This window comes from Phocoena sinus, chromosome 14 (assembly GCF_008692025.1).
Source record: "Phocoena sinus isolate mPhoSin1 chromosome 14, mPhoSin1.pri, whole genome shotgun sequence".
NCBI lineage: Eukaryota > Metazoa > Chordata > Mammalia > Artiodactyla > Phocoenidae > Phocoena > Phocoena sinus.
Window position 1 is genome coordinate 70,686,488 of NC_045776.1, and position 26,283 is coordinate 70,712,770.

Consider the following 26,283-nt stretch of genomic DNA (forward strand, 5'->3'; position numbering starts at 1 on the left):
ACACGTGGCTAGTGGCTGCCGTATTGGACGGCACAACTTGATACAGTGGACTGAGCCCTCCCAGCAGCCCTGGTGCCCAGAACAGGGCCTGACACCAGACTCGTACACTTATTCGACGTGTGAAGAGATGAAGGTTGACCCTAAGTGCATCCCTCTGACTTCCACAAACCTTCTCCACATCAGGCCCTGGGCCAGGCACTTGACTGTATGTTACTTTGTGATAAATCTCCAGCAAGTCCATGAGGCAAGCAGGATTCCCATTCTACAGGTGAGGAAACTGAGGCTCAGAGAGGTCTGGCAAGGTGCCCAGAGCCACACAGCTGGTAAGTCACAAAGCAAGGTCTGCCCAATGCCGGGTCTGCCCCATTTGCAGTCCAGGGCTGTTTCCAGGAAGAAATCAAATCATGGAAGTACAAAGTGTTCATCTTCCTAATGAAGAATTCTTTTTCCAAAAGGAAAGTGGCAGAACTTAAGCCAGCAGGTTACAGGAAGGAAATACAGATGGCCTCACACACAAGTGACAAGATGGAGGGCACTCACTGGGAGCATGAGCTCCAAAAGTTTGATAACCCAGCCGGCTGGCAAGGCTGAGGGAAGATGGGGCCCTGTCATCACTAGGGAGGATGTGAACTGGTACAGCTCCACTGCATGGCACGCTGGCAGTCGTGCAAAATCACAGCCCCTTTCCCCCGTGGAAGGGCAATCGCCATTCTGAACCCACAGATACACCTGCACATACCTGGTTTGTAAATAGTAAAAGGTGGGAAATATCATCCACGTCTACTATGACAGCAGTTAAAAACAATGAGGACGCTCGCTGTCTGCGGCTGAATGCAAAAGTTCTCGAAGAGGCTTTATACAAAAAAAAAAAAAAAAAAGGCAGGTAGCAGATCTGTGGGTTCAGCATTGACCCTCCACCCAAGAATCCCCAGGCGAGCTTCTAAAACTGACAAAGGCAGGCCCCACCCCAGAGACTTCAGCCAAATTGGTCTGGGAGGAAGGCCCTGCGCTGCTGTCTTTTAGGACTTACCCATAGGCAACCGAAGTTTCAACCACTCTTAGAGAACGCTCTCTTTTATGGAAAAGGGAAGGAAAAACAAGACTTACATATTCACATTTGCTTGTATTTTCGGAAAGAAACTCTAAAAGAATTTGGGCAGAAAAGAATATGATTACGGGATGAGGAGGAAACAGGAGGGATGGAGAATGAGAGGTCTGGGGGAATTTTTACTTTATAAGTATTTTTGGAGCCATGTGAAAATATTCTCTCTTGAAACGAAAATAAATCATTTGATGAAACGAAATACTATAATTGGGCCTGGGACAAAGTTCTGATAAATGTTAAGTGAAAAAGAAAGAAAGAGTGAGAACGAAGGGAAGAGAGGAGAGGAGGGAGGGAGGGAGGAATAACTTTAATTGCAATCACACCCCATGTGGGGCACATGAGCAGAATCGGCTGTCGATCAGGAAATCCTCACCCAAGGAAGCAGAGATGCACCTCAAGATGCTCAAAGAAGCCCTAGAACTCAAATCAACCCAAATGTCCATCCACAAAAGTCTGGATAAAAAAAGCTTGGGCTCAGTCACATAATGAAATACTTTGCAACCATTAAAAATAATAAGGTGATTATATATGCACTTTTTTTTTCTGTTAAAGTTTTAAAGCAAGTTATCTGGGTGTATATCTGAAAAAAAAAATTAACTCAAAAAGATCCATGCACCCCAATGATCACAGCAGCATTATTTATAATTGCCAAGGTATGGAATGTAAATGTCCATCAACAGATGAATGGGTAAAGAAGATGTGGTGTGCGTGTGTGTGTATATGTGTGTGTGTGTGTGTACCACACACACACTGGAATATTACTTGGCCATTAAAAAGAACGAAAGTTTGCCATTTGCAGCGGCATGGATGGATTTGGAGGGCATTATGCTAAGTGAAATAAGTCAGAGAGAGAAAGACACATACTGTATGTATCACTTATATGTGGAATCTAAAAAATACAACAAACTAGTGAATATAATAAAAAAGAAGGAGACTCACAGATATAGAGAACAAACTAATGGTTACCAGTGGGGCATGGGGGGAAGGGGCAACATAAGCTAGGCGGCGGGGAGGTACCAACTATTGGGTGTACATAGGCTCAAGGATGTATTGTATAACACGGGGAATATAGCCAATATTTTGTAATAACTGTAAATGGAAAGTAATCTTTAAAAATTTTACAAAACATTTTTTAAAAAGTTTAAATACACGACAGAGAAAACAAAGCAAGTTGTGAGACTTTCTGAAGAATGCTGCCATGTTTCCACAGAACAGTATGCATTTACCTATCTGTGTCTGGGCCAGGGTGCCCCAGCCTCAGCTCTACATGCATTTGGGGCTCCATGATTCTCTGTGTTGGGGGCTGCGCCGTGGGATGTTGTGGAGTACCCCTGGTCTCCACCCAGTAGATGCCAGGAGCAAACTCTTCCCTGGTTACGACAACAAAAAACATCTCAAACTTTGCCAAATGCGCCCTGGCAGCAAAGCTGCCCATGGCCGAGAACCACCAACAAGTCTGGAGGGGAGGGTCCCAGTGCACCAGAGAGTCCTCATGGGGGAGCTTTCCATCCTAAACCATATGTTTCAATAATATTTTAAATTGTGCCCAAGCATTCACTACTTTTGCAATAAGAAAAATACAACAATTATAAATCAATACATATGCGATGGGTAAGCCACTCTGGAGTGTAGGCAAGTCTCCAAGAAGATCAAAAACTGTAACAGTGGCTGCATCTGGGGGACGGGAAAGGAAAGGGGTCCGGGGGGACATTTTTCTATACATGTTATACACTCTAGTAAGGTTTGAATTTTCAACAACCAACATTTTTTACTTCTGTTTTGCTCTTATTTATTTTTTAAAGGTCCAGAACCAAAGATCTTTGGGCAGCAGAGAAGAGAAACGGGGAGCTGTTCCAAAGCTTCCCAGTCCCCTTTGTGAGAAAACAGATCCCCTGACAATGAACGCTCCTGGGGCCTCGGCACCCCGGGCGGGCGTCCAAGGCCGGGCTTGGGTGGCCCCTCCACGAGGCCCCAAGTCTCCTGCTGCCGGCGGGCCCCTCAGCCAGGTGCTGGCACACAGATGCAGTGTCACATTTCCATGGCCTCCTCCCTCTCTCGCTTCCCCATAACAACAGCCTGGAGCTGGGGCGTGGGGGGTGGGCGGGGGGGGGGGGGGGTAGGCGAAACTCTTCCTGGAGGCGCATCTGCGGAGCCCGCTGCCCGCCTGACCCACGCTGGGCACTTTACCTCCTCTCCGCCTGGTAGCAGCGCCTCAAGGATAGGAATCCCCGTTAACTCCTAACTCCAGAGAGGGGGAAACTGAGGCTCGGGGAGGCCAAGTGCCTGCTCTGCACACAGCTGAGCCGGTGAGCGGCAGAGCGGAGATTCCAACGCAAGCCTGAATATGGTCATCGGAAGACACGTGGGTTCAAAGTCTGCTTCCACCACTTACATGCCCTGAACCTTAGGTGAATTCTCCTATCGCTTAATTTCCACAACATCCCTTTCTAGGGTGGCTGAGGGGTGACAGGAAGGGCCCCGTAGTCAGTTACCACACTGGCCCCAGGGCATGCCATTTTTTTCCCCACCTCTGAACCTTTGCCCATGCTGTGCTCCTACCAAGAATGCCCTCACCTCCTCTAATCAGCCCGTCCGAATTCATATCCATCCCTCAAGGGTGGGCTCAGGCCAGGGCCTCCTCCGGGATGTCTCCCTGGGCCTCTTCTCCAGCACCTCACTCTGCACCACATCCTTTTCTGGCCGTCAATCACCGTGTCCCACCTCCACACAGAGATCAAAAGCTTCCTGAGGGCTGACTCCATGCCTCAGATTTCTTCCCCACCTTCATGATCTCTCATTCCACTGAAAGCTCGGGTGTCGGGCCAGACCTAGGTGCAAACACTGGCTATGCCACTTGGTGCTTTGTGACTTGGGATAAGTTACTGAACCTCTCTGAGCCTCAGTTTTTTCCATCTGAACAAGGTGATCATACCTGCAGCAGACATTATGGGTGCCCTGCACACCACTCAAGTACACGCCAATGCTGCGCGAGGATTTTCCTCTCCACCACTGAGCATGGCCCCAGCCAGGTCAGAGGAGTCTGAATGGTAAAAGCCCCAGACACAGCCTCAGGCAAGGACAGAGGCGAACTAGGAAACAAATACTCCAGGTCCCCTCCCCCTTGGACAGGACCACCCAGAGGTGACCTGTGCTGCTCCCCAGGGGTCTCCAGTGAGAACGAGCCTCAGGTGCCCACACCTTCATCACCTGCTTCCCTTCCCTGACTCACTTCTCCTCCCCACACCAGCTCCTCAGGGGGTCACCTCCTAAAACAACTTGCAGGGGGCTGCTTCTATAGGAACACAAACCACGACAATCCCTCTCGTGTGGATTGTCCTGAGGCTCATGTGAGCTCGCTCATTCAACAAACACTTCTTGAATGTTCACGGAACATCAAGCAGGATGCTGGATTCTGGGGATACAATGACGAACGGGATGCAGCATACTGGAATACAGCAGGTGCTCAATAAATGATACCCATTGTGATCATTCTAGCCCAGAGCTTTAAAACTCGCAGCCCACAGGCTGTATAGTGCCAGCAGACAAGTTTTGTTTGGACTAAGCAGCATTTTTTTAGTACTCTGTCCTCATTTCATAATGGGGGGAGGGGATTACGGACAAAAATCTGGATCTTTCCGGTTCTCTTGATAAATCAGATCTGCCATCTCAACACCACCTTCCTTGTCAAGAATCAGCTGGGGCTGCGCAGCGGTTGCCCCCTTCCGATAAGGCGTGGGCTCTCCATTTGCCACAAGCCCCACCACTCCCTAGCGTCTCACACCCAGCCTGACTCCACTCATTTCCATACTCACCTGGCCTACCCACGTGGATTCTGAGTTTGAGATCCCTGGCCTGCACGTTTAACAACGTTTGACAAAACTGCAACATGGTTTGTACTCACCTTTTGACTGTCTCGATTCCCCGACTCCTGCTGACAGAGCCCCGTCTGGATGTCTTTGGCCTCTGAACTCTCCCTGGGGAGGCTGGGCCTCCCTTTGGGCTGCTCTTGCCTCCTCTCTCTGGCTTCCTGCATGATGGACAGGCCCTCTCGGATTTTGAGAGGGGGGCCTTTCTCCGAGTGGGCCCTCTTGACATCCAGCAGTGACCTTCCACAGTCCCATGGGTGGTTGCCCCATTGGGTCACACTGCCCTCCTCTCCCCTCCCGAGAGATTTCCTTGGGAGCCCTTTCTTCTGGTCGGTGGGGGAGGACCTGGGTGGCATGGTGGCCCCGCTGCCCAGATCCTCCCAGGAGGTGGTGGGCTTTGACTCAGCCAGGGAATGCGGGCACTTTGCACTGTGATGTTTACTGATAAAGGCCTTTTTCTCATCCTCGGTGACCCCCGAGCCTTTTTTCCTGGGACCTGCAGGGCCAGAAGAGGCCCCTGGATATTTCTCAGGAGGAGCTGAGTGCGGCAGAGCCCACAGAGGAGGGCTGACCTTGGTGTTCGTGGCTGCCTCCGGGGTCTCTGCCAGTTGCTTGCCCGAGCCGGGGGTAGGACTGGGGTTTGTTTCGGCAAAACTGGCTTGTTTCCGGGGGCCCTCAATTTCAGGGCCCTCCTTCAGGCTCCTCCGTCTCCGATCCACCTCGCCTTGCTGGCCAGGCCTCTCAGGATTCGAGCCTCTGGGCTCTGTGGGCGGCCCCCCCATCAGCTCCTGAGCCTCCCTGGGGCCTGCGGCCGGCTGTCTCTGGTACTCAGCCATCAGGGCGTCAATGTCGAGGACACTGGACCTGTAACCGTCCTTGATTTTACCTGGGAACGTCTCGCTGACCACCTCCGTCTTCCTTCTGAGCAGGAGATGGGTGGCTTTCGGGCAACTTTTGAGAGCCGGAGGTGTTTTGGGAGCACCACGGGGGGACGTCTTGTTCCCACGGTCCTTCCAGTCGCTGTGAAAACCAACGCTGTCTTCCGGTCCCCGACGAACCCATAAAGCATCGCCATCGGAGATTCTCTCGCTGGGAGGACCCAGAATCCTGTCCCCAAGAGACGCTGGCCTCGGAGTCTTTGGAAAGCTTGCGCGGTCATGCTCTCTGCCTGGAGCCTGGCTTTTACTGCCCATGGTCTCCAGCAGCTCTTCATGGTTCAGAGAAACCAAGGTAGATGTTAAAAGATGAGGCGATAGAGGTGGGGCTATTTTTCTAGAATGTTCCATCAAGTTTTCGGACCCAGGCTTAACAATGCTCTTTGCTTTTTGAGTGTCGGGAATCTGATACGTCACTGCAAAAAAGGTCGCCTTGGGTTCCACAGATGACCCTTGCTTCGCTGCTGAAAGAACCTGTGACACGCCCGGGTTCCCCTGCTGGGGCTCCTCCCAACCGTGGGCTAGTTGGAGTTTTCCTAAGGCACCTGCGGTGCGGGTCAAATAACCCGTCCATCTCTGCTCTGCCTTGGAAGAGTGCTCTGGGGCCAGTAAACTGAATTCATCGAACTTCGCGTCGTGGGGCAACGTCCGCCGCCTCCACCTCTCCATCCTCTGGTCGCTGGGGCTCACCTTCCGCATCCTGGCTTCGGGCTCCGGCACCCGGGCCGGCCTCGCTCCACTCTGGCCGCCAGCCATGGCGAGGGGCCCCTTCTGCAGTAGCACGTCTGCCTGTGGCCGGGCTCGGAAGTCAGAGGCCTCGCCCTTAGCCCTGGAAGGAGGCTCCAGAGGGCCCCCCTGGGGGGCACCCCTTTCCCCTGGCTTTATTCCAGCCCCTTCGATCCCCTGGTGCTGGGCCTCCTGGATGGCAGCCTGGATGGTCCTCGCAGAGGTGGCCTCGGGGCTTGGTTCCGAGCCTCTCTCTTCACTGACCCCCACGGCGGCTTTCTGCCAGCTGATGGCCACCCCACCTGTCCATCTGGGTGACAGACAATTGCCTCCAGACGTGTCCTTTAGCTCTCGGTGGAACTCAGGCTTTGGCCCACTGACCTCACGCGTCCCTCGAGCTTCCCAGATCAAACTGGCCCTTTGGACGGACCCCACCTGGCCTTCCAGCCTGCGCTCGGGGTCAGCAGGGGTCACGGCAGGGGTGACCTCCTGGGACAGTGAGAGCCGAGACTGGCTGCTCCGGAGCGTCACAGCCTTCTCCTCGGGCGCCATGGGGATGGCCTCGCTGTGCGCACGCTCACCGACCGCGTGCATGATGTCATACGTGGGCTCGACCCTCTCGGATGCGGGAGGGCTTTCCAAGAGCTTGAGGCAGGGGTTATTACTGCACTTGTCGCCCACAGGGTATCTTCCCAGGAGGGAAGACGTATGATGCTGTTTGGGCTCACCGCTGGAGAAGGCGGTCCGCCCAGATTTCTTTGGGTCGGGATTTTCCAACCACTCTTTCTTCGGGTATGTGGTTTGCGGGAAAGAGCTTCTCGACCCGAGGAACCTGGATCTGAGCTCCAAGACGTCGGCCGTGTCCCTGGGGGTCATGGCTGTGGGACAGTGTCCTGACAGGTCAGCCACGGTGTGCTTCTCCACGTGATGTTCGAACACTGTGGCCCACACGGTCTGGAAGCTTCTGTCATCATCCGGGGTGCTGGCGGAAGGGCTCAGAGGCCCCACCACACTTTCGCTCCAACCGCTGCCAGGGACTTGGTCAGAACTGTCTTTCCACTCTGTCTGCCTGGATTTCTCCCGGGGCGTCGCAGGCTTCCAGGGGCTTCTTGGGACAGATGTTCCGTCCACACCATGCCCTTCCTTTTGCTGTGGAAAAAAAAAAAATCCAATTTAAGTTAAAGGGTTTGAAATGGAGGGAATTCCCTGGTGGTTCAGTGGTTAGGACTCCGGCTTTCCATTGCCAGGGCCCGGGGTTCGATCCCTCGTCAGAGAACTAAGATCCCACAAGCCGTGCAGTGCAGCCAAAAAAAAAACCTCGGGGGGCAGTTTGAAATGGAAAGAAAGAGATGAGGTGATTGAAATAGCTGCTTTTATTTATTTATTGATTGATTGATTGATGTATTTATTTTTGGTCGCGTTGGGTCTTCCTTGCTGCGCGCAGGCTTTCTCTAGTTGCGGCGAGCGGGGGCTACTCTTCGTTGCGGTGCGAGGGCTTCTCATTTTGGTGGCTTCTCTTGTTGCGGAGCACGGGCTCTAGGCGCGTGGGCTTCAGCAGTTGTGGCACATGGGTTCAGTAGTTGTAACTCGCGGGCTCTAGAGCGCAGGCTCAGTGGTCGTGGCGCACGGGCTTAGTTGCTCCGCGGCATGTGGGATCTTCCCTGACCAGGGCTTGAACCCCTGTTCCCTGCACTGTCAGGTGGATTCTTAACCACTGCGCCACCAGGGAAGCCCTGAAATAGCTGCTTTTAAAATCACAGCAGTGAGACACCATAAAATCTTACAGACTGAACATAGCCAGTGTGGGTGAGGATGTGGTGAAATGGCCACTCTCAGACACGGCCACTCTCAGACACTGTTGGTGAGAAGATAAATGGGCATGATTCTTGGGCAACTCAGTATATCTCTCATGATTTTAGGACACTCATTTCCTTTTATCTGGCCGATTTCCTCCCAGGATTCTTGCTTTGCTCACATGCACTAGTCTATGTGAACAAGAAAGTTCATACAGCACTGTTTGTGAAACGAAAGAACACACAAACAACCTAAATGCCCATCTGAAGGGCACTGGCTAAATAAATTCTGAAATATTCAAACAATTGAATACCACACAGGCACTTGGATCCACAGAAGTGGGGGCAGGTCCCAATGTCCTAACGTCTAAGAACACACAAAATGTCGTGCTGGTGGAAGAAAAGCAGGATGAGGAAGTATATATTTATAATAAAATACCATTTTAAAAAACTACATGTGTACATGTGTATAAATATGTACGTGTGTACATAAACAGTGGAGAAAAGATAACAATCAAACTGGGAGTGAAGGGCTTCCCTGGTGGTGCAGTGGTGAAGAATCCGCCTGCCAATGCAGGGGACACGGGTTCAAGCCCTGGTCAGAGAAGATCCCACATGCCGTGGAGCAACTAAGCCCGTGTGCCACAACTACTGAAACTGCGCTCTAGAGCCCGTGAGCCACAACTACTGAACCCACGTGCCACAACTACTGACGCCCGCACGCCTGGAGCCCGTGCCCTGCAGCAAGAGAAGCCACCACAATGAGAGGCCCGTGCACCACAACGAAGAGTAGCCCCCACTCGCCACAACTAGAGAAAGCCTGTGTGCAGCAACAAATAGCCAATGCAGCCAGAAATGAATAAATAAAATAAATAAATTTGAAAAAAAAAACTGTGGGTGAAGGAGTGAGGGTAGGAAGAAGAAATGAGGAAGAGAACGTCATCTTTTAATCCTACACATTTTAGTTCTGTTGGGTTGTTATAATATTCATGTATTATTGCTTAGTCATATTTAAAATTTTTCTTTTCTCTTAGCAAAAGGTCTACTTCAAGAAGTTACACAGGGCTTCCCTGGTGGCGCAGTGGTTGAGAGTCTGCCTGCCGATGCAGGGGACACGGGTTCGTGCCCCGGTGTGGGAGGATCCCACATGCCGCGGAGCGGCTGGGTCCGTGAGCCATGGCCACTGAGCCTGCGCGTCCGGAGCCTGTTGCTCTGCAACGGGAGAGGCCACAACAGTGAGAGGCCTGTGTACCGCAAAAAAAAAAAAAAAAAAAAAAAAAAAAAGAAGTTACACAAAGATTTAACCATACGACCCAGAATTCCATTCCTGAGTATATACCCAAAGGAACTGAAAACAGGTGTTCAGACAAAAACTTGTACACCAATGTCCGCAGCAGCATTATTCACAATCGCCAAAAGCTGGAAACTCAAATGTCCGTCAATGGATGAATGGATAAACAGAAAGCGGTATATCCATGCAATGGAATATTATTCATCCATAGAAAAGAATGCAGTACTGATACATGCTATAACATGGATGAACCTTGAAAACATAATGCAAAGTGAAAGAAGTCAGACACAAAATGCCACATACATGATTCCACTTATATGGAATACCCAGAATAGGCAAGTCTATAGAGACAGAAAGTAGATTCGTGGTTGCCGGGGGCTGGAGGTGGGGGATGAGGAGTGACTGGGTAAGGGGTTTCCATTTTGGGAAAACTAAGGGATCTTAGTTCCCTGACCAGGGATCGAACCTGCATCCCCTGCAATGGAAGTGCGGAGTCTCAACCGCTGGACTGCCAGGGAAGTCCCTCTCTACCGTTTTTTAAGAAGTGACTCAGGGGCTTCCCTGGTGGCGCAGTGGTTGAGAGTCCGCCTGCCGATGCAGGGGACACGGGTTCGTCCCGCGGTCCGGGAAGATTCCACATACTGCGGAGCGGCTGGGCCCGTGAGCCATGGCCGCTGAGCCTGCGCGTCCGGAGCCTGTGCTCCCGCAACGGGAGAGGCCACAACGGTGAGAGGCTCGCGTACCAAAGAAAAAAAAAAAAAAAAAAAAAGAAGTGACTCAGAAGATCCAAGGATAAAAACAGGGCAAACCGCCCACCTCAGGAGTGGTAGGCACTGTCATTCAGAGCCAGCTCACCTTTGTTAGGGGTTTATGATGGGAGGGATTCAAATGGGCTTGGAACCAAGCTCTGGTGTTTAAAACTCTGTATAATTTTCTTAAAAAGTAAAACTATGTGATCCAGCCATTCCATGCCTAGGTATTTATCCAAGAGAAAACAAAATAGATGTCCCTACAGAGCCTTGCCCACAGATGTCCACAGAAGCTTTATTTGCAATGGCCCCAAACTGGAAACAACCCAAATGCCCATCAAGGGGTGAATGGATAAGCCAACTGTGGGCTACCTATACAACGGAGTACTACTCGGCAATGAAAAAGGATGGGCTATTGATACACATGACGACACGATGAAGCTCAAAATAATGATTCTGAGTGAAAGAAGCCGGACCGAAGAAAGAGCACTGGTTGCATTTATATAACAATCTAGAAGATGCAAATGAATCTACAGTAACTGAAAGCAGATGAGTGGTTGCTCTGGGGGGGTCACAGAGAAGAAACTTGCATGTGCTGGAAATGCCCACTGTCTTTATTGTGATGAAAGCTTCAACAGGTGTACAAAGATGCCAACGCTCACCTGCTTATACGCTTTAAACATGTCCAGTTTACTGTATGTCAATTATACCTCAGTGAAGCTGTTTAAGAAAAGTTGAAACTGCAGAAACCATCAACCACAAACCCGTTATACCTAGCAGTTATTTCATGAGCTTTTTTAAATTAAACAGACTAAATGGGGACTTCCCTGGTGGTCCACTGGGTAAGACTCCATGCTCCCAATGCAGGGGACCCAGGTTCAATCCCTGGCCAGGGAACTAGATCCCGCACGCATGCTGCAACTAAGAGTCTGCATGCTGCAACGAAGATCCCGTGTGCCACAGCTAAGATCCAGCACAGGCAAAATAAATAAATATTTAAGAAAACAGACTAAATGAAAATATGTTTTAAGCAACTTAACTGATGGTAAGTCTCCTCCTTCTTCTTCGTCTAGGTGACACATCAGGGTGGGGAAAGAAGCAGGGACCATAATGGGGGAAAATTGAGGGGGGGTTCTATTAACATTTTTACATCTTCACTGATTTCTTAATAAAGCAGACATTCTTAAACAGGAAAGCCATGTCCCTCCTCCCATTTGCACAGACAAAAAGAAATGCCTGACGATTATATTTGTAACGGGGAATCACACAGCCCATCATACTGGAAGGGACTTTAAAAGTCCCAACGTTAAAGGAAAAAAATGTCTTAACAGTTCATGAGAGGTTTCTGATTCTTTCCTGGGTCCTGGAGATCATAAAAGCCCTTTTTCCAATAAGTATAACTACCTGCTGGGAAAAAAGGACGCGCCAAGTGGCTCCTTACCTTTTCTCTTGGTTCTCTAGCAGGCTCACTGCTCAGCTCAGAACACTTCTCACACGTGACTTCGTTGTTTGAAGCTGCACTTGAAAACCTGGCACAGAGATCCAAGTTACTTGTACAGGGACCGGCAGCTGTGGCTCCCTCCAGCCCGCACCCCGTAACTAGCTCAGGAACCCAGGGGTGAAACCAGCACTGAGATCATCAAAGCAACACTGCCCAATTTCCTCCGAGAAGGGACATGTCCTTTGCAGTTGCCAAACCCCTCCGGCCCAGTGGGGACAGCCTACCTTAAACACAGCATCATCGGGGTAGCAGGAGCCCCAGGCTTGGGTGAAGAGACCTGGGTGCTAGTCCCAGCTCTCCTGCCTCCCCACTGAGGGAGCTTGGATCAGGCTTGTGACCTCACTCATAAAACGGGGATAATTAACACCTCCCCAGTCTTTTGTAGGGCGGATAAGAGGCTACCCAAGGCCCTAATAGCTACGTGAAGTCGTTTAGAGAAGAGTGAAGATGCCCCAGGAGGGATAATTAATGGTTGTAACCTCACAATAGCAGCCCCACCGCAGAGACCACGGGGGCAGTGGGCAGTCGGGGCACGGGCCTGCCTCTGCCTCTCCGAGTGACCTGGGCCCAGTCATTATCCCTCTCTGGGCCTGTTTCCCCACTGTAAGGGGAAGAGGGAGAAAGGGGAGTTCTGGAGCTACACTTTTTCCATCTCTGAAGAGTTCTCTGGAGCGGACGCTGAAAGATTAGCTCAGGGCTGGGGGCTGCAGAGAAGAGGGAGGTGAAAGAAATCAAACTGCTTAAACTTGACCCACACGCATCAGTCCAAGGTCTGCCTCCTGGGAGGCGTGAGGCTGTGCATGAGTTGTTTCTAAGCCCAGAGCCCTGGTTTCCCCTCCTGTCAGATGGGAATAACCTGAGACACTGGGGGATGCAGAGAGGGAAGGTGTGTGAGGTCCCCGACATGGGTGCCCCTTTCTCTGTTTTCTGGGTTTTTTTTTTAATTTTTTTTATTATTATTATTTTGCCACGCTGTGCAGCTTGAGGGATATCGGTTCCCAGACCAGGGATTGAACCCGGCCCATGGCGGTGAAAGCGCCAAGTCCTAACCATTGGACAGCCAGGGAATTCTCCCATTTCTCTGTTTTCTGAATTCAGGGGTTCACGAGCCTGGCTGCACACGAAAATCACTTGGGAAACTTTTAAAAACCACCACGACAAGGGCCCCTCCCCAGACCAGCTGAATCAGATTCTCTAGGGGGTGGGGTGGGGGCCAGGCATCGGTATTTTTTTTTCCAGGTCATTCTAACTGCTGAGAGCCACTGGTCTAACTCTGGCCAAGCTGGCTGCCCGGGTTCCCAGGGCCTGAAGGGCAGTCTGCCCAGAGCTCCCCTTGGAAGCTCCATCCCTGACAAAGTACGTCAGCGGCAGGCATGTCATTAACAAGCTGGCAGAAACCCCCGGCGGCATCCCTCTGTCCTGGCCGAGAAGCCACTTGTGGAAAAAACGAAGGAGCAAGAGATGTCAGAGGCCAGGCCAAGCTTAGAAAATCATCAGTAACCATTAGGATTAATTGTATCATTTGGAGCTACAGCGTGTTGAGGGCTCCCTTGGGTTGAGTGACTCTCAGCATTATCTCTCTGAGTCTTTGCCTTAATCCTTAAAGGCAGGTCTTAGCATCATTTCCGTTTTGGAGATAAAGAGACCGAGGCTCAAGGGGTAAAGCTACCCACCCAAGTTATCATGACCCGTCTGATTGTTTTTGGGGCCATCCACAGAGGTTTAGGCCATATATTAGGTGTCCTCGGACTTCAGGAAAGGAAAGCTTAGCTATGGAGACAGGCTGAGCTGGAATTGCACCAGGCTCCCGACTTCCTCATGGTATTTCACCTTTCCTGTCCATATCTGTGAAATGGGCACAATATTTCCCCCTGAAAAGTGCACAGAAGGGAACGTACGAGGAAATGTACGAGGAAACGTACGAGGGCAGCTCCCCTGTCTCTCCACACCTCAGCTTCCTCATCTGAGAAACTGGAGCTAATGCCACTTCCTCTGCGGGCTGTGGGTCAACTGAGAGGGGGCGTAAGGCGCGCAGCACGGAGCCTGGCGCCCTGCTATTTCCTTTCCCGAGGGGTCTCTGGTAAGGGGTTGAGGACCTTGGAGGCTGGGGGAAGCCAGTGGGATGCTCCCACTTACAGTTTGGTCAAATCCGCTGACAGCGGCCGTGCCTGGATCACCTTCTTCCTGATCTCTGGCTTTGCTTCCGAGCTCTCGGTGGCCCAGCCTTTGATCCGCTCCTGGACGCTCACACCGGCTTTCCCCAGCTCCGGTGCAGCCGGTGCGGACTCAGCGGGGGCTGATGGGGGCGAAGACCCCAATGACAAGGCTGAGGCGCTCTCCTCGCCAAAGAGGCTGACGTGCTTCTTCACGCTGCCCCTCGGGGTCCGCTCTCCCCCGGCCTGGGTTTCCCCATCAGCCGCTCTGCTCTTGACCTCAGCGATTTCTTGGCCTTTTCCAGGCCTGGGCGAAGGGGACTGGGGGCCCCTGGGGGCCTTCTCCGGCTCGCCATCCAGCTTGGCTTTCTCTTCCCCAAGATTCTGGTCACTGATGGGGGTGACCCTGGCCGAGCCCCCCATGGTTCTGAGGTGGCCCGTCTCTGCCTGCTTGCAGAGCAGCTTCTCCTTCCGTTCCTGGATCTTCCTGGCCACCTGCAGGAAGTCAGAATCTGGGTCGTGAAGGGGAGCCTCTGCTTTGACCAGACGCTCCCCATCTACTTTGGGGTCCAGGTCAGGCCTCTCGGGACCCCGCCACTGGGCCGTGGATCCTGCTATGGCCTCCACCTTCCTTGCCAAGGCCTCTCTACTCTCGAACCTGGCCGTGAGGTCCACGGACAGAGGCCGAGGCCTCCTCACCCACGTCTTCTCAGGAGGGGTGGGGGGCGCCTTCCCCACCATGGCTGCCCCGCCAGGGCCTGCTGGCTTCTGAGGCTGAATGGACTCGATGAAAATGGCCGACACGGGCCTTCTCTTCAGTCGAGGCCTGGGCTCCAGAGCGGGGCTACCCGCGTCCTCCACGCTGCTGGCCTTTGACAGAGGCTCCTTTAGGCCTGTCTCCTCTTGGGTGGCCGCCGGCCTGGTGACCTGAGACACGGAGGCCGGTCGGGGAAGAGTCCCCGCAGGCTTTCGGGCCGGCAAGGCAGGCTTGGTGGCCACCTCAGGCCGGGAGGCAGAAGGGGGCCCCTGAGACACGCCTGCGTCGGCCTCCGGAGGCCCCCGGCCGACCCCCTTCCCTAGGGTAGGCCCGGCTTTGGTGGTTTCAAAGAGGATCATGGTGCTGGGGGTAGGCCGCAGCACCGCGGCCTTGGAGAACAGAGACGAGCTGCTCAGGCCGTCCCCGCTCCCCGCCTCCTGCCCCACCAAGCCAGGCATCTTCTCGTCCAGCCCCTCTGCCGCCACGCCCCGGGGGAGCCCCCCGGTAGGAGACGGCCTGCTCAGGCTGGGCCACGAGGAGATCACGTCCCCGGCCTTCTCCTTGGAGAAGGGCTTGGGGGTGAGTCTCGGCAGAGGGAGCAAGCGGACTGGGCTCCTGAGGGGGCTTTTCCCTTCCAAGAGCAGCGCTGAGGGGGCCCCGGAGGCGCTGCCAGCCTGGCGGAAGTAGGTCCGAGTCAGAGCTTCCTCCTTGGAGAGCTCGCCCAGGCCTGGCACTCCTGTCAGAGAACTTATGGAGCCGACCTCCACCCGCGTCACCATGGTTACGGCTGTGGATCCATGGGGAAGACGAACATCAGAAACAGAGAGGCAACCGCTAAAAAAAATAGTAAATTTAAGATTCAGTCAGTGTCTGGGTTGAAGCAGAGGGATTTGGGGGATGGGGATCAAAAGACCAGAGTCCCGGGTCTGGACGACAGGTCTCCATCGACCACCGGGCCAGCCTGGGCCAGTGCCTTCACCTCTCAGCTGTGGGCAAAGGGCAGTGGACTAAATGGCCCGACTCTGAAGTTCATTCCGGCTCAAAGGATACAGAAAAGGTGCCAACACTCTCTTGGACTTTCCTGACTCAGCTAATCTCAAGGCCAGCTTTCAGGGTGAAAAGTGATGATCTCTGCCGTACAGGTATGGAAACCAACTCAGAGAGGCCAAGTAACCGACCTGAGGTCACTCAGAGAGTAAAGAGACAAAGCTGGGATTCGAACCCAGGTCAGACTCCAAATTCACACCACACGCTCCCAGCATAAACCCTGATGAGAGCCCTTCACCCCGCAGTACTTTCCCGTTTCAGAGCCCAGCCACATCAGGCTGGTCCTGACCCTCGTCACAGCCAAGCAGAGAGGGTAGGTGACAAGCCCCACCTCACACAGCTAGCCAACGGTCACAAAGTTGGTCACAGGCCTTGGCACTCTAACCGTCCAGACAGTCCCTTATCTCTCCCTTCCTCAGTCCTTCCAGAAGCCTTAAAAGAAAGCCACCCTCATTTCCCACTCCACATGCTGCTGTGATTGTTTGCCTCTGGGCTCTTTTTGGTTGAACGCCTATTTTACGCTGGCTGCCTTCACAGTCTCAGTAAGAAGAGTATCAGCTAACGATGACGATGACGAGAGTTTACCATGAGTGAGGCCTCAGGTAAGCCCAGTGCTTTCTCTGTTTTACAAATCACATCCTCTTTAGAACCCTAAGAGGCGGGTATGTGATCGCCAGCCCCAGTTTTGCAGCGGCTCAGGCACAAGCCCCTTGTTCATCCAGTCATGAGCTCTGCTCTCTCAAGGCAGCAGCCCTCCTCTCTCATCCATCCTCCAATGACCTCGAGAAGCAGGGATTATCCTTATCTCCCTTATAAAGATGAAGGGAAAGGGCTCAGAGAGGTGGCCCGACTTGCCAACCATCACACAGCTGAAACGTGATCTCAAGTCCTGGACCCATTCAACTCTGCCTTTTTAACAATTATGTCCTCTTCCTTTCTGGTCTTAAAAAGTGCCAGACAAGCTGCTGTTCTTGATTCGTCCCCCACCCTAACCCCACCTTCACTCCAGTGCTCTCTTTCCTTACAAAACTGTCCCCAGCCTGCCCCCGTCTAGATGGGCTAAAAGTAGAAGGCACTTTAGTCCAACGCAAGCCTCCACTTCCCTTCCTGGGGCCCTACAATGCTGCCCCCGGCTCTGACTCACTCAGCAGCCTGCAGGAAAGAAAGGCAGACAGATTTTGATATTTTCTCTTCCTTACACACTCGATGGTGCTAAGAAGATTCCTTCTCCCCAAGGCGGAGAACACTGTCTAGACGGGGTTAGAGGCAGAAGAGAGGCACAGAAATGGAGAACGGGAAAATCGGAGACTTGGGAGGAACCCGTCTGCAAAGACTCGGGGTGGAGTTCTAAGGTGCACAGGGTCCTGCCCCAAATCAGGACTGCTCATCGTTAGAGCCAGCTCCCGTGACCTCTGGGACACAGACATAGCCCGGACAGAGACACAGGACAAGAACAGGATTCAAAGGACAGAGAGAAAACTCCCTAGCAGAACCCACAGGAGCCCTGCCCACCCCCGGACACTCCAGCCCCACTTACCCGAGCTGGCAGGTCCTGGCTGGGGACGTGTGACTGCCAGAGAAAGCCAGCGGTATCGTGTCTCATCTCCAACGGGGCTGTCCGCACACTCCCATGGCAGGAGCCGGCAGGGGAGGGGAGGCTCGTCCCAGCAGGCTGAGTTTCAAGCAGGTCTGGGGAGACACAGGGCGAGAGCCTCAGTTCCGGGGTTCCGGCAATATGTGCACAGGCGGCGCAAAGGCTTTCGAGCTCCAACTGCATCTGCTGGTGTCTCCGCCAGCTTGTAAAACTCACGCTCCTAGCAGCTTTTCAGTATTGTCGCCTTATCTATACATGTGGGCATCAAGGGTGCCGAGTACAAACCGTAGGTGCTCCATAAAAATCTCCCCCATTCCTCTGATACATGTTTACTGAGCACCGACCACGTTCACAAGGATGAATAAGAAATATCCCCTGCATCCAGGGACCTCAGAGTCTTGTGTGAGAAACACACACACACATAGACACACACAAGCGATTACAACACTGGGCAATAAACATCATGGTTTATAAAGGGGGACATGGGAGCACAGGAAAAGGAGGATTAACTGTCTAAAATTGGGAGTGGTGGTCCCGGAAGACTCCCTCGGTTTAGAGGAGGGAACTCCGGAAGACTCAAAGAGCTGGCTAATTTGGGAGCTATTTCCCCTGGTTCTCCTGATCAGCAGTATTTGTACATTGCATCTCTTGGAGGTCCTCACATGCCTCCTCAGGGCCCTTGCATGTGCTGTGCCTGTTCTCTGCGATATCCCTGTCACTACACACAGACGCAGGCCCTCCCCTAAGATTGCAGTCCAGACACAGCTGCCCCCCTCCAACCTAGTATCATCTCCCTCTTACGTGTCCAGAGAGACCCACAGACACTCAGCCAGACTCCTCATAGCTACACAGCTACATTTAATAGTTCATGATCCTTCATCTCACATCAATGGGAAGCCCCCAGGAGTCACCCTGAATCCCCAAGAGCTAGCACAGTGGCCTGGCAGATAAGAGCACTGAGCACATAATTATTGAGCGAATAAATAAATGAATGAAGAACTATTCTCCTGGCCCTGCTCCCCACCCTTCTAAGATTCTAAATAAGGGCCAGAGTCCTGAGTTTCATGACACTAAGCAGTCTTGGTCACAAGGTGAACTGGTTCCTCTGGCTCTGGCAAGTTCTGGTGTGGCCACAGGTCAATTGCTACTGAATGACAGAACCAAGGAGCTACGAAGAGCCCAGCTGGGAGCTCAACCTGCTGACCCCGCCTAGAGGCCCCACCAGTTTCACCTGATGCACTGCCTGGGACAGGCCGCCGTCAGACACCTGCTGTGACCACATTAACCCCAGACTGTCTGTCACACCGGCTCATCTGCCCAAAGGTGGAATGAACGAATGCTTCTCTATACAGCTTTTCCTGGGAAGAACCACCAAGAGCGCTGTTGCTGAATCAGGGTTGATGGCTCACAAATGTTGCCCCCACTTTGGGATCTCTGAACCCATCTCAGTAGCCAGATTGCAGGGAAGGAAAAAGGGGAAACAAGAGAAAGGCTCTTGGTCCGCACCCCTCTTAACCAGAACGGTGTCTCTGTTATCTGTAATCTCCTTTCTATCTTGGGCTCCCTCTCAAGTTTCCATTTGAAATGCCAGGCAGATGCCTGGTCTATAAATACGGTTGCATGAACAAATCGATGAATGAATCAATCAATCAATGAACAAAGGGGGATGAAAAAGAGTTTTTAAACCACCATAGTGGATGGCTAAATAATATTTTGAACTCTTTCCCAAACCTAGAAACCCATGATTCTCAGGTTTTCCTTTAACCTGTTGTAAAATACAAGGAAACCAACTGAAATGTTCGCTTTAAAATCTTGCTTTAAATGCATCACATATGTTATGCTTAATTTAAGAGATGTTAGTCTCTTCCAAAACATTTCAGAAGCCCACTCACACAGAGGACAGATGCTGTTTATTCCTGGGGTGGCCTCGCTCGCTCTTTTTAAATATATTAGCACGATGGCCAGAGCCAGGTAAACAAGAGCTCCCTGGAGAAAGCAGGGACACCAGGTATGAGCTGCGTCTGGTTTTATCTACAAATAACCGTGAAGGTCGGCATGGGGGGACAGATGGGGAGCCAGGCTGATCTGGGAGGTCAGGAGGCTGCAGTGGACCAGGACACGGAGGATGCGGGGCAGCAGTGGGGGTAGTGGTGGGTGTACCTCTGCGGTTGCTGAACCTGCCAGGTCCACCGGCTCGATCTCCCTGAATTAATCTGCAAGGTTTGAAATTCCCATTTCCTGCGATTTCATGCAGAGAAAACCATGTTCCTGAGGGTTGAGCCACCGAAACCGATCGTCACTGAAATTAGACAGGCGTCGTTCACGAGCATTCATTCCTCCGATCCCTCTGACCTTCCTTCTACAAGCCAGGCTCTGTGCCGGGTGCTGGGGGTGCAGCCGAGGAGCGCACAGGCTCCCAGGGAATCCGAGAGAACCTCACAGGGACAAGGCAGGAGAAGCCCTTCCGTTCAGAACCCAACCATTTGGTAGCTTCTCTCTCAGATTCAGAGGCGTTGATTCATTTCAACAGCTGTTGCCAATCTTTCATAATGACACCCCTAAATCCGATCTGGGAGCTCACAGTCATTCACTCAGCCATCTCTGGGTGCCGCTTCCTGGGAATGCCACAATCTGGTGAGGGCCGTGAGCCAGTCCTGACACCTTCCAGCGTCTTCCGGAATGTGACCTGGGCTCCCAAATCTGCAAATCCATCCTGTGTGGTGCCCCGTGTGAAGGGCCAAGTGCATGTCCAGGTCTCCCCAGGAAAGCAGGGCTGTGGTAAATGCATGAGCGTTGTCCATCCACAGGCCCCAGATGGAGGGGGACCAATGTCTAATATCGATGGAGTGTATGCATCCTCTCCTCTCCATCCCCATGGCTGTGGCCCCAGCTCATTCATTCATTCATTCATTCCAATACACAGTTACTGAACACCTAGCATGTACCAGGCTCTGGGGACACAGCAGTGAACAAAACATACAGAAAGCCCTGTTCCCATGGAGCTGACGATCATGAACATAGGAAAAGACAATAAACGAAATAAATAAGCAAGAGGCATAGAATGCTGTCATTAGGTAAGTAACTTTCTCTGCTGGTGTCTCCTCCAATCTGTTCTAGCAGCAGCCAGAGTGATTCTCTGATACGCAGGGGCCACCATGTCACTCCCCACACCTCCCCACTGCCCTCTGAATGAAGATCAAACTCCTTCCCTGGGGCCTGGCAGGATCTGGATCCTCTTCATCTCTCCAGCTTCAGTCTCATGATTGACAGCTCCCCCTCCATCCATCTGTCTGTCTCTCACACTCACTCACATACTTACTGCAGCACATGAACCTCAGACAGGTCACAAGACACATCATGCTTTTTCCTCACCTTCCCGCCTCTACACTGCCATTTCCTACTGCCTGGCTAATCTCAGCTCCAAGCAGCCACCTCCTCCAGGAAGCCTTCCCTGATGCCCCAGGGTGGGTTCAGGTGCCTCTTCTCTGCTCTGGTATCTAACTCCCAGAGCTTCTCCCTAGCCCAGCACTGATCCCACATGTGGTGACTGCCTCTAGAGTGGGGGGAGCTCCAGGCCAGGAGGGTCCTGGGTCTGGTTCGCAGCTGTACTCCCAGGGTCTGATGCTGCACCGGACATAAAGTCAGTGTGCAAAAAATACCTCAAGGGAGAGCATCCCTGAAAGAAGAAAATAATAGTATCCAAGGCAGGCGTGGGTGTGGGAAAACTGACACGCTCATCTGCTCCCAGGTACAATGTAAGTTACAAAAGCAAGTTGGCAATATTCACTTTCCACTAGTATTACTGGAGACCCCATCAAGACTCAGGGACCACACTAAGTGACTCTGCACCTTCTGCCTTCTCCCGTGTAATATTCTCAACAATCTTGTGCTTTTCAGTTTATTACCACCATTCTACAGATGAGGGAAATGAGTCCGATCTCAAGCTAGTGGGGGGTAGCGTTACAGTGGAAATCTTCTGACTATGAATCAAGTGTTTTCCCCCCATATACCTCACCCCCAAAACATTCATTTATTTTTGACTCAGTAATCCCACGTCTAAAAACGTGTCCTATGGAAGGAATCTAAAGGAAGAGAAAACCATACACACCAAGATGCCCCCTGCAGTGTTGTCCATCCAAGTGCAGCAATAACGCACTCTGAACTTAGGGTGATAACTCTTATTTGAAAAAACCCAGGACTCAGAAGCCATTTGAAATGTCACAGAAGTTGCAACGTCAGCGGGTAGACCAGATCTCCAGTTCCCAGTCTGCCCACAAGTGGCACAAAAATCCCTTCACACCACAAGGCCTGAGTTTGTGATCAGAAAAGATGGTTGCGGGACTTCCCTGCTTGCCAGTGCAGGGGACACGGGTTCAAGCCCTGGTCCGGGAAGATCCCACATGCTGCAGAGCAACTAAGCCTGTGAGCCACAACTACTGAGCCTGCACTCTAGAGCCCGCGAGCCACAACTACTGAGCCCACGTGCCTAGAGCCCGTGCTCCTCAACAAGAGAAGCCACTGCAATGAGAAGCCCGCGCACCGCAACGAAGAGTAGCCCTCGCATGCCGCACCTAGAGAAAGCCTGCGCACAGCAACGAAGACCCAGCGCAGCCAAAAATGAAAATAAATAAATAAATAAATTTATTTTTCCAAAAGATGGCTGCCATGGCTATCATGGCAAAAACCTAGAAATAATCCACATTCTCCACAAAAGGTGAAAGTCTCTCAGCCACGTGTAAGGGGCTGTTCTGCATCTCTTGAAAGTGAGGACTGGGGACCCTGTGCAGGAAAGTGAGAAGAGCTCATGAGAATGCTGTTGGAGAGAGGGTGGCAGGTGGGTAATTTTCTGTATTCAAGGCTGTGACAACGGCAAAAATTGTTTATACAAATGGTCAAGGTCTGGAAGGGGAAAGGGACAGGTGAAAAGGAAAAGTGTTGGGGACAAGGGTGGAACTGTTATATTTTTAAATTCCTTTTCACTTTGAAATTCCTTTTTATTTCCATTAACGTTGTTTGTGCAGATTTCTTTTTAGGCCTCAATACCGGAAGTCTCCCTCTGAGCTGTGTTCTCCCCATCAATTCAAAATGTAGAGGTACCAAGGCTCCCTTCCTGCCCACTTTCAGAGCTTTCAAAAGCTGAGGATAGGGACTTCCCTGGTGGTGCAGTGGGTAAGACTCTGTGCTCCCAATGCCTGGGGCCCAGTTTCGATCCCTGGTCCAGGAACTAGATCCTGCATGCATGCCACAACTAAGGAGCCAGTGAGCCACAACTAAGGAGCCTGCAAGCTGCAACTAAGGAGCCCGCCTGCCTCAACTAAGACCCGACACAACCAAATAAATAAATAAATAATTTTTTAAAGAGAAGCTGAGGATAAAGATAACTATCACTTATTAAGCACTAAGCGTGTGCCAGGAACTGTGCTAAGTGCCTTACGAATATGACTCATTTCGTCCCCTTAACAATACAAAGAAGCAGGTCCTGGGACTTCCCAGGCAGTCCAGTGCTTAAGACTGTGCTTCCACTGCAGGACATGAGGGTTCACTCCCTGGTTGGGGAACTAAGATCTCTCATGCTATGCAGCATGGCCAAAAAAAAAAGAAGCAGGTCCTATTATGAAGCCCATCTTACAGGTGAGGAAACTGAAGCTGGAGGAGTGAATGGATCTGCCGTGGGCAGCAGGAGGTATGCTGATCCACCCTCCCCTCCATAGGATTCCTTCCAAAGTCCACATGGGCTTAACTAGAACAAGTGCTTTTTTATGATGTTCAAATGTAAAGGACATTTCACACCCATTATGGTGACTACCATCAAGAAAAACAGAGGGCTTCCCTGGTGGCGCAGTGGTTGAGAGTCTGCCTGCCGATGCAGGGGACACGGGTTCGTGCCCTGGTCTGGGAAGATCCCACATGCCGCGGAGCGGCTGGGCCCGTGAGCCATGGCCGCTGAGCCTGCGCGTCCGGAGCCTGTGCTCCGCACCGGGAGAGGCCACAACAGTGAGAGGCCCGTGTACTGCAAAAAAAACACCAAAACCAAAAACAAACAAACCAGAAACAACAAGTGCTGGTGAGGATGTGGAAAATCTGGAACCCTTGTGCACTGCCCAGGAAAACAGTATGGCAGATCCTCAAAAAGTAAACATAGAATTAGCATACGGGGACTTCCCTGGTGGTGCCGCGGTTAAGACTCCGTGCTCCCAATGCAGGGGGCCTGGATTCGATCCCTGGTCCAGGAACTAGATCCCACATGCGTGCTGCAACTAAGAGTTCACATGCCACAACTAAGGAGCCCGTGAGCTGCAACTAAGGAGCCCACCTGCTGCAACTAAGACCCGGCGCAACCAAAGGAAGAAAGAATGACGTACCATATGACCACTCCTAGGTGTATGTCCAAAAGAGCTGAGAGTAGGGACTCGAACAGATATTTGCACACCTCCACCAAACCCTCTCTGTGTCTTTACCTCCCAGTCGCTCTGAGAATCTGCTTGAAGTCTCGTATTTGTACTGCTTTCTGCTTTTCTCCCATCCTCCCAGCACCACTACATCCCCCATCCACTGCCATCTCAGAATTCCATCCAGAGGAGCAAAAAAAATTTTTTTATTTAAAATAGAACATAGTGAAGCAAAGGCAGAATGCCCCTCCCCCAAAGATCACCCTGTCGCTGAGAGTTGTATTATTTAAAGATATTCTGTATGTTGTGTGTACATATATATATATATATATATATATATATATACATATATATAGTATGCTGTATATTCCGCATGTAGCTTCCTTAATGGAGAAAAAAATCCTAATAAATTTCAAATTTATTTGAATTTCAGTGTTCAAAGCAAAATTATTCACAATAGTCAAAAGGTAGACACCACTCAAACGTCTATCGATGGATAAACAAAATGTGGAATATTATTCAGCCTTACAAAGGAAGGAAATTCTGACACATGCAACATGCATGAACCTGGAGGACATTATGCTAAGTGCAATAAGACATTCGCAAAAGGACAAATACTGGATGATTCCACTTATATGGGGCACCTAGAGTAGTCAAATTCATAGAGACAGAAAGTAGAATGGTGGTTGCCAGAGGGTGGAGGGTGGAGGGAATGGGGCTTTATTGTTTAATGAGTACAGAGTTTCAGTATGAAATGATAAAAATAAGTCTGGGGCTTCCCTGGTGGCGCAGGGGTTGAGAGTCCGCCTGCCGATGCAGGGGACACGGGTTCGTGCCCCGGTCTGGGAAGATCCCACATGCAGTGGTGCGGCTGGGCCCGTGAGCCATGGCCGCTGAGCCTGCGCGTCCGGAGCCTGTGCTCCGCAACGGGAGAGTCCACAACAGTGAGAGGCCCGTGTACCGCAAAAAAAAAAAAAAAAAAACGAAAAATAATTCTGGTGATGGTTGAGTGAATGTACTTAACGCTGCTGAACTACACACTTAAAAATAGTTACGATGATAAATTTTATGCTAAATTTGTGATAAAAATTTTATATTTTACCACAATTAAAAAAACCCAAGAAACTAAAGACAAATATAAAGGAAACCTAATGCTTAAGCTCTAATTACCATGTGACTCAGCTCATGGGGACCCATGTCCTTTAGGCAAATCTCCATTAAAAGCCCTCATGGTCCACACTGGGCTCTGCCCCCATCCCCGTTAGGAATGCAGTGGGAAGCAAAGGAGACCCCATTCCTGATTACAATCGGGGGGTGCTCTAATAGGGGCAGAAAATGAGGCTGTAAAAGCCCAAAGGAGGAGTAGTCAGGGATGCCTTCCTGGAAGAGGTGACATCTCATCTGAGACTGGTAGGAGACAGCCAAGCAGAGGAGGAGGTTGGAGCCAGGAGAGGGAACAGCATGTGCAAAGGCCCAAAGGTACGGGAGAAACAGTCATATAGCGCGAGCCTGTTCACTTATTCTCCTTGGGGCAACGTGGGGCTATCTTGGTGAAAAGTCTGAGTGGCACAACTTTCGAAAAACCATGCACTTTTGTTGAGTCAGAGTCGCATTGGAGGGTACAAAACACTGGTCCGAGAGTCAGAACTGGGTGATTTTAGTCAAGGTGATCACAGATCCTGGTCTACCTGGGACAGAACGCGTTCACTCTCAAAAGTGCCCAGGTTTGGACAATAAATTATTCCATCATCCTACTTTTTTTTTTTTAAACTGTGGTAGAAACCACATGACATGAAATTCATAATTTCAACCATTTCAAAGCGTGAAAGCAGTGTCATTTTGTAAATTCACGGTATTGTGCAACCATCGCCACTATCTACTTCCAAAACATTTTCCTCACCCCAAAGGAAATCCCATACCCAAGAAGCAGCCACTCCCTCTTCTCCCCTTCCCCAGCCTCTGGCAACCACTACTCTGCTTTCTGTCTCTAAGGAGTTGCCATTTCTGGATATTTCAAAGAAATGGAATCACCCAATATGTCTCTCACCCTAGTTTTGGTCTCAGTTCCTCCACAAACTTGCAATGAGAGCTTGGACAAGTCCCTGCCAGATTCTGTGACTGTGGTTGGGCTCAACCCCAGGACTTATCAGGTTTGCATTATGCAACTTTTCTCTGCCCCTGGCTCATCCCCCGTGAAGCCCAGCTCTCTGAGATTCTGAGATGACTGTTCTACATCCCCTGGTCCCCCACAATTCCTTCTGAACAACTGGTGCTCAATAAAGGATTGTTAAGGGACTCAATAAAATTCTCATTCAGTGTTGATGGAAGTAGTGAGAGCTAAGTTTCCTATTCAGTGTGTGTGATTCTGTAAGAACTG

The 26,283-nt window shown here is 51.3% G+C and overlaps 1 protein-coding gene across 1 annotated transcript in view; it reads right to left on the reverse strand.

Annotated features, from left to right (window-relative positions):
* The window catches only part of KIAA1671 (KIAA1671 ortholog), a 188,155-nt gene that overhangs the window by 116,283 nt on the left and 45,589 nt on the right, over positions 1-26,283 (reverse strand). The window contains exons 2-5 of the mRNA XM_032602723.1: positions 17,461-17,612; positions 14,103-15,710; positions 11,907-11,994; positions 5,007-7,781 (exon numbers count right to left, since the gene is read on the reverse strand). Coding sequence (XP_032458614.1) covers positions 5,007-7,781; positions 11,907-11,994; positions 14,103-15,655 — 4,416 coding nt within the window. The 5' untranslated portion in view covers positions 15,656-15,710; positions 17,461-17,612. The remainder of the gene's footprint in view (positions 1-5,006; positions 7,782-11,906; positions 11,995-14,102; positions 15,711-17,460; positions 17,613-26,283) is intronic.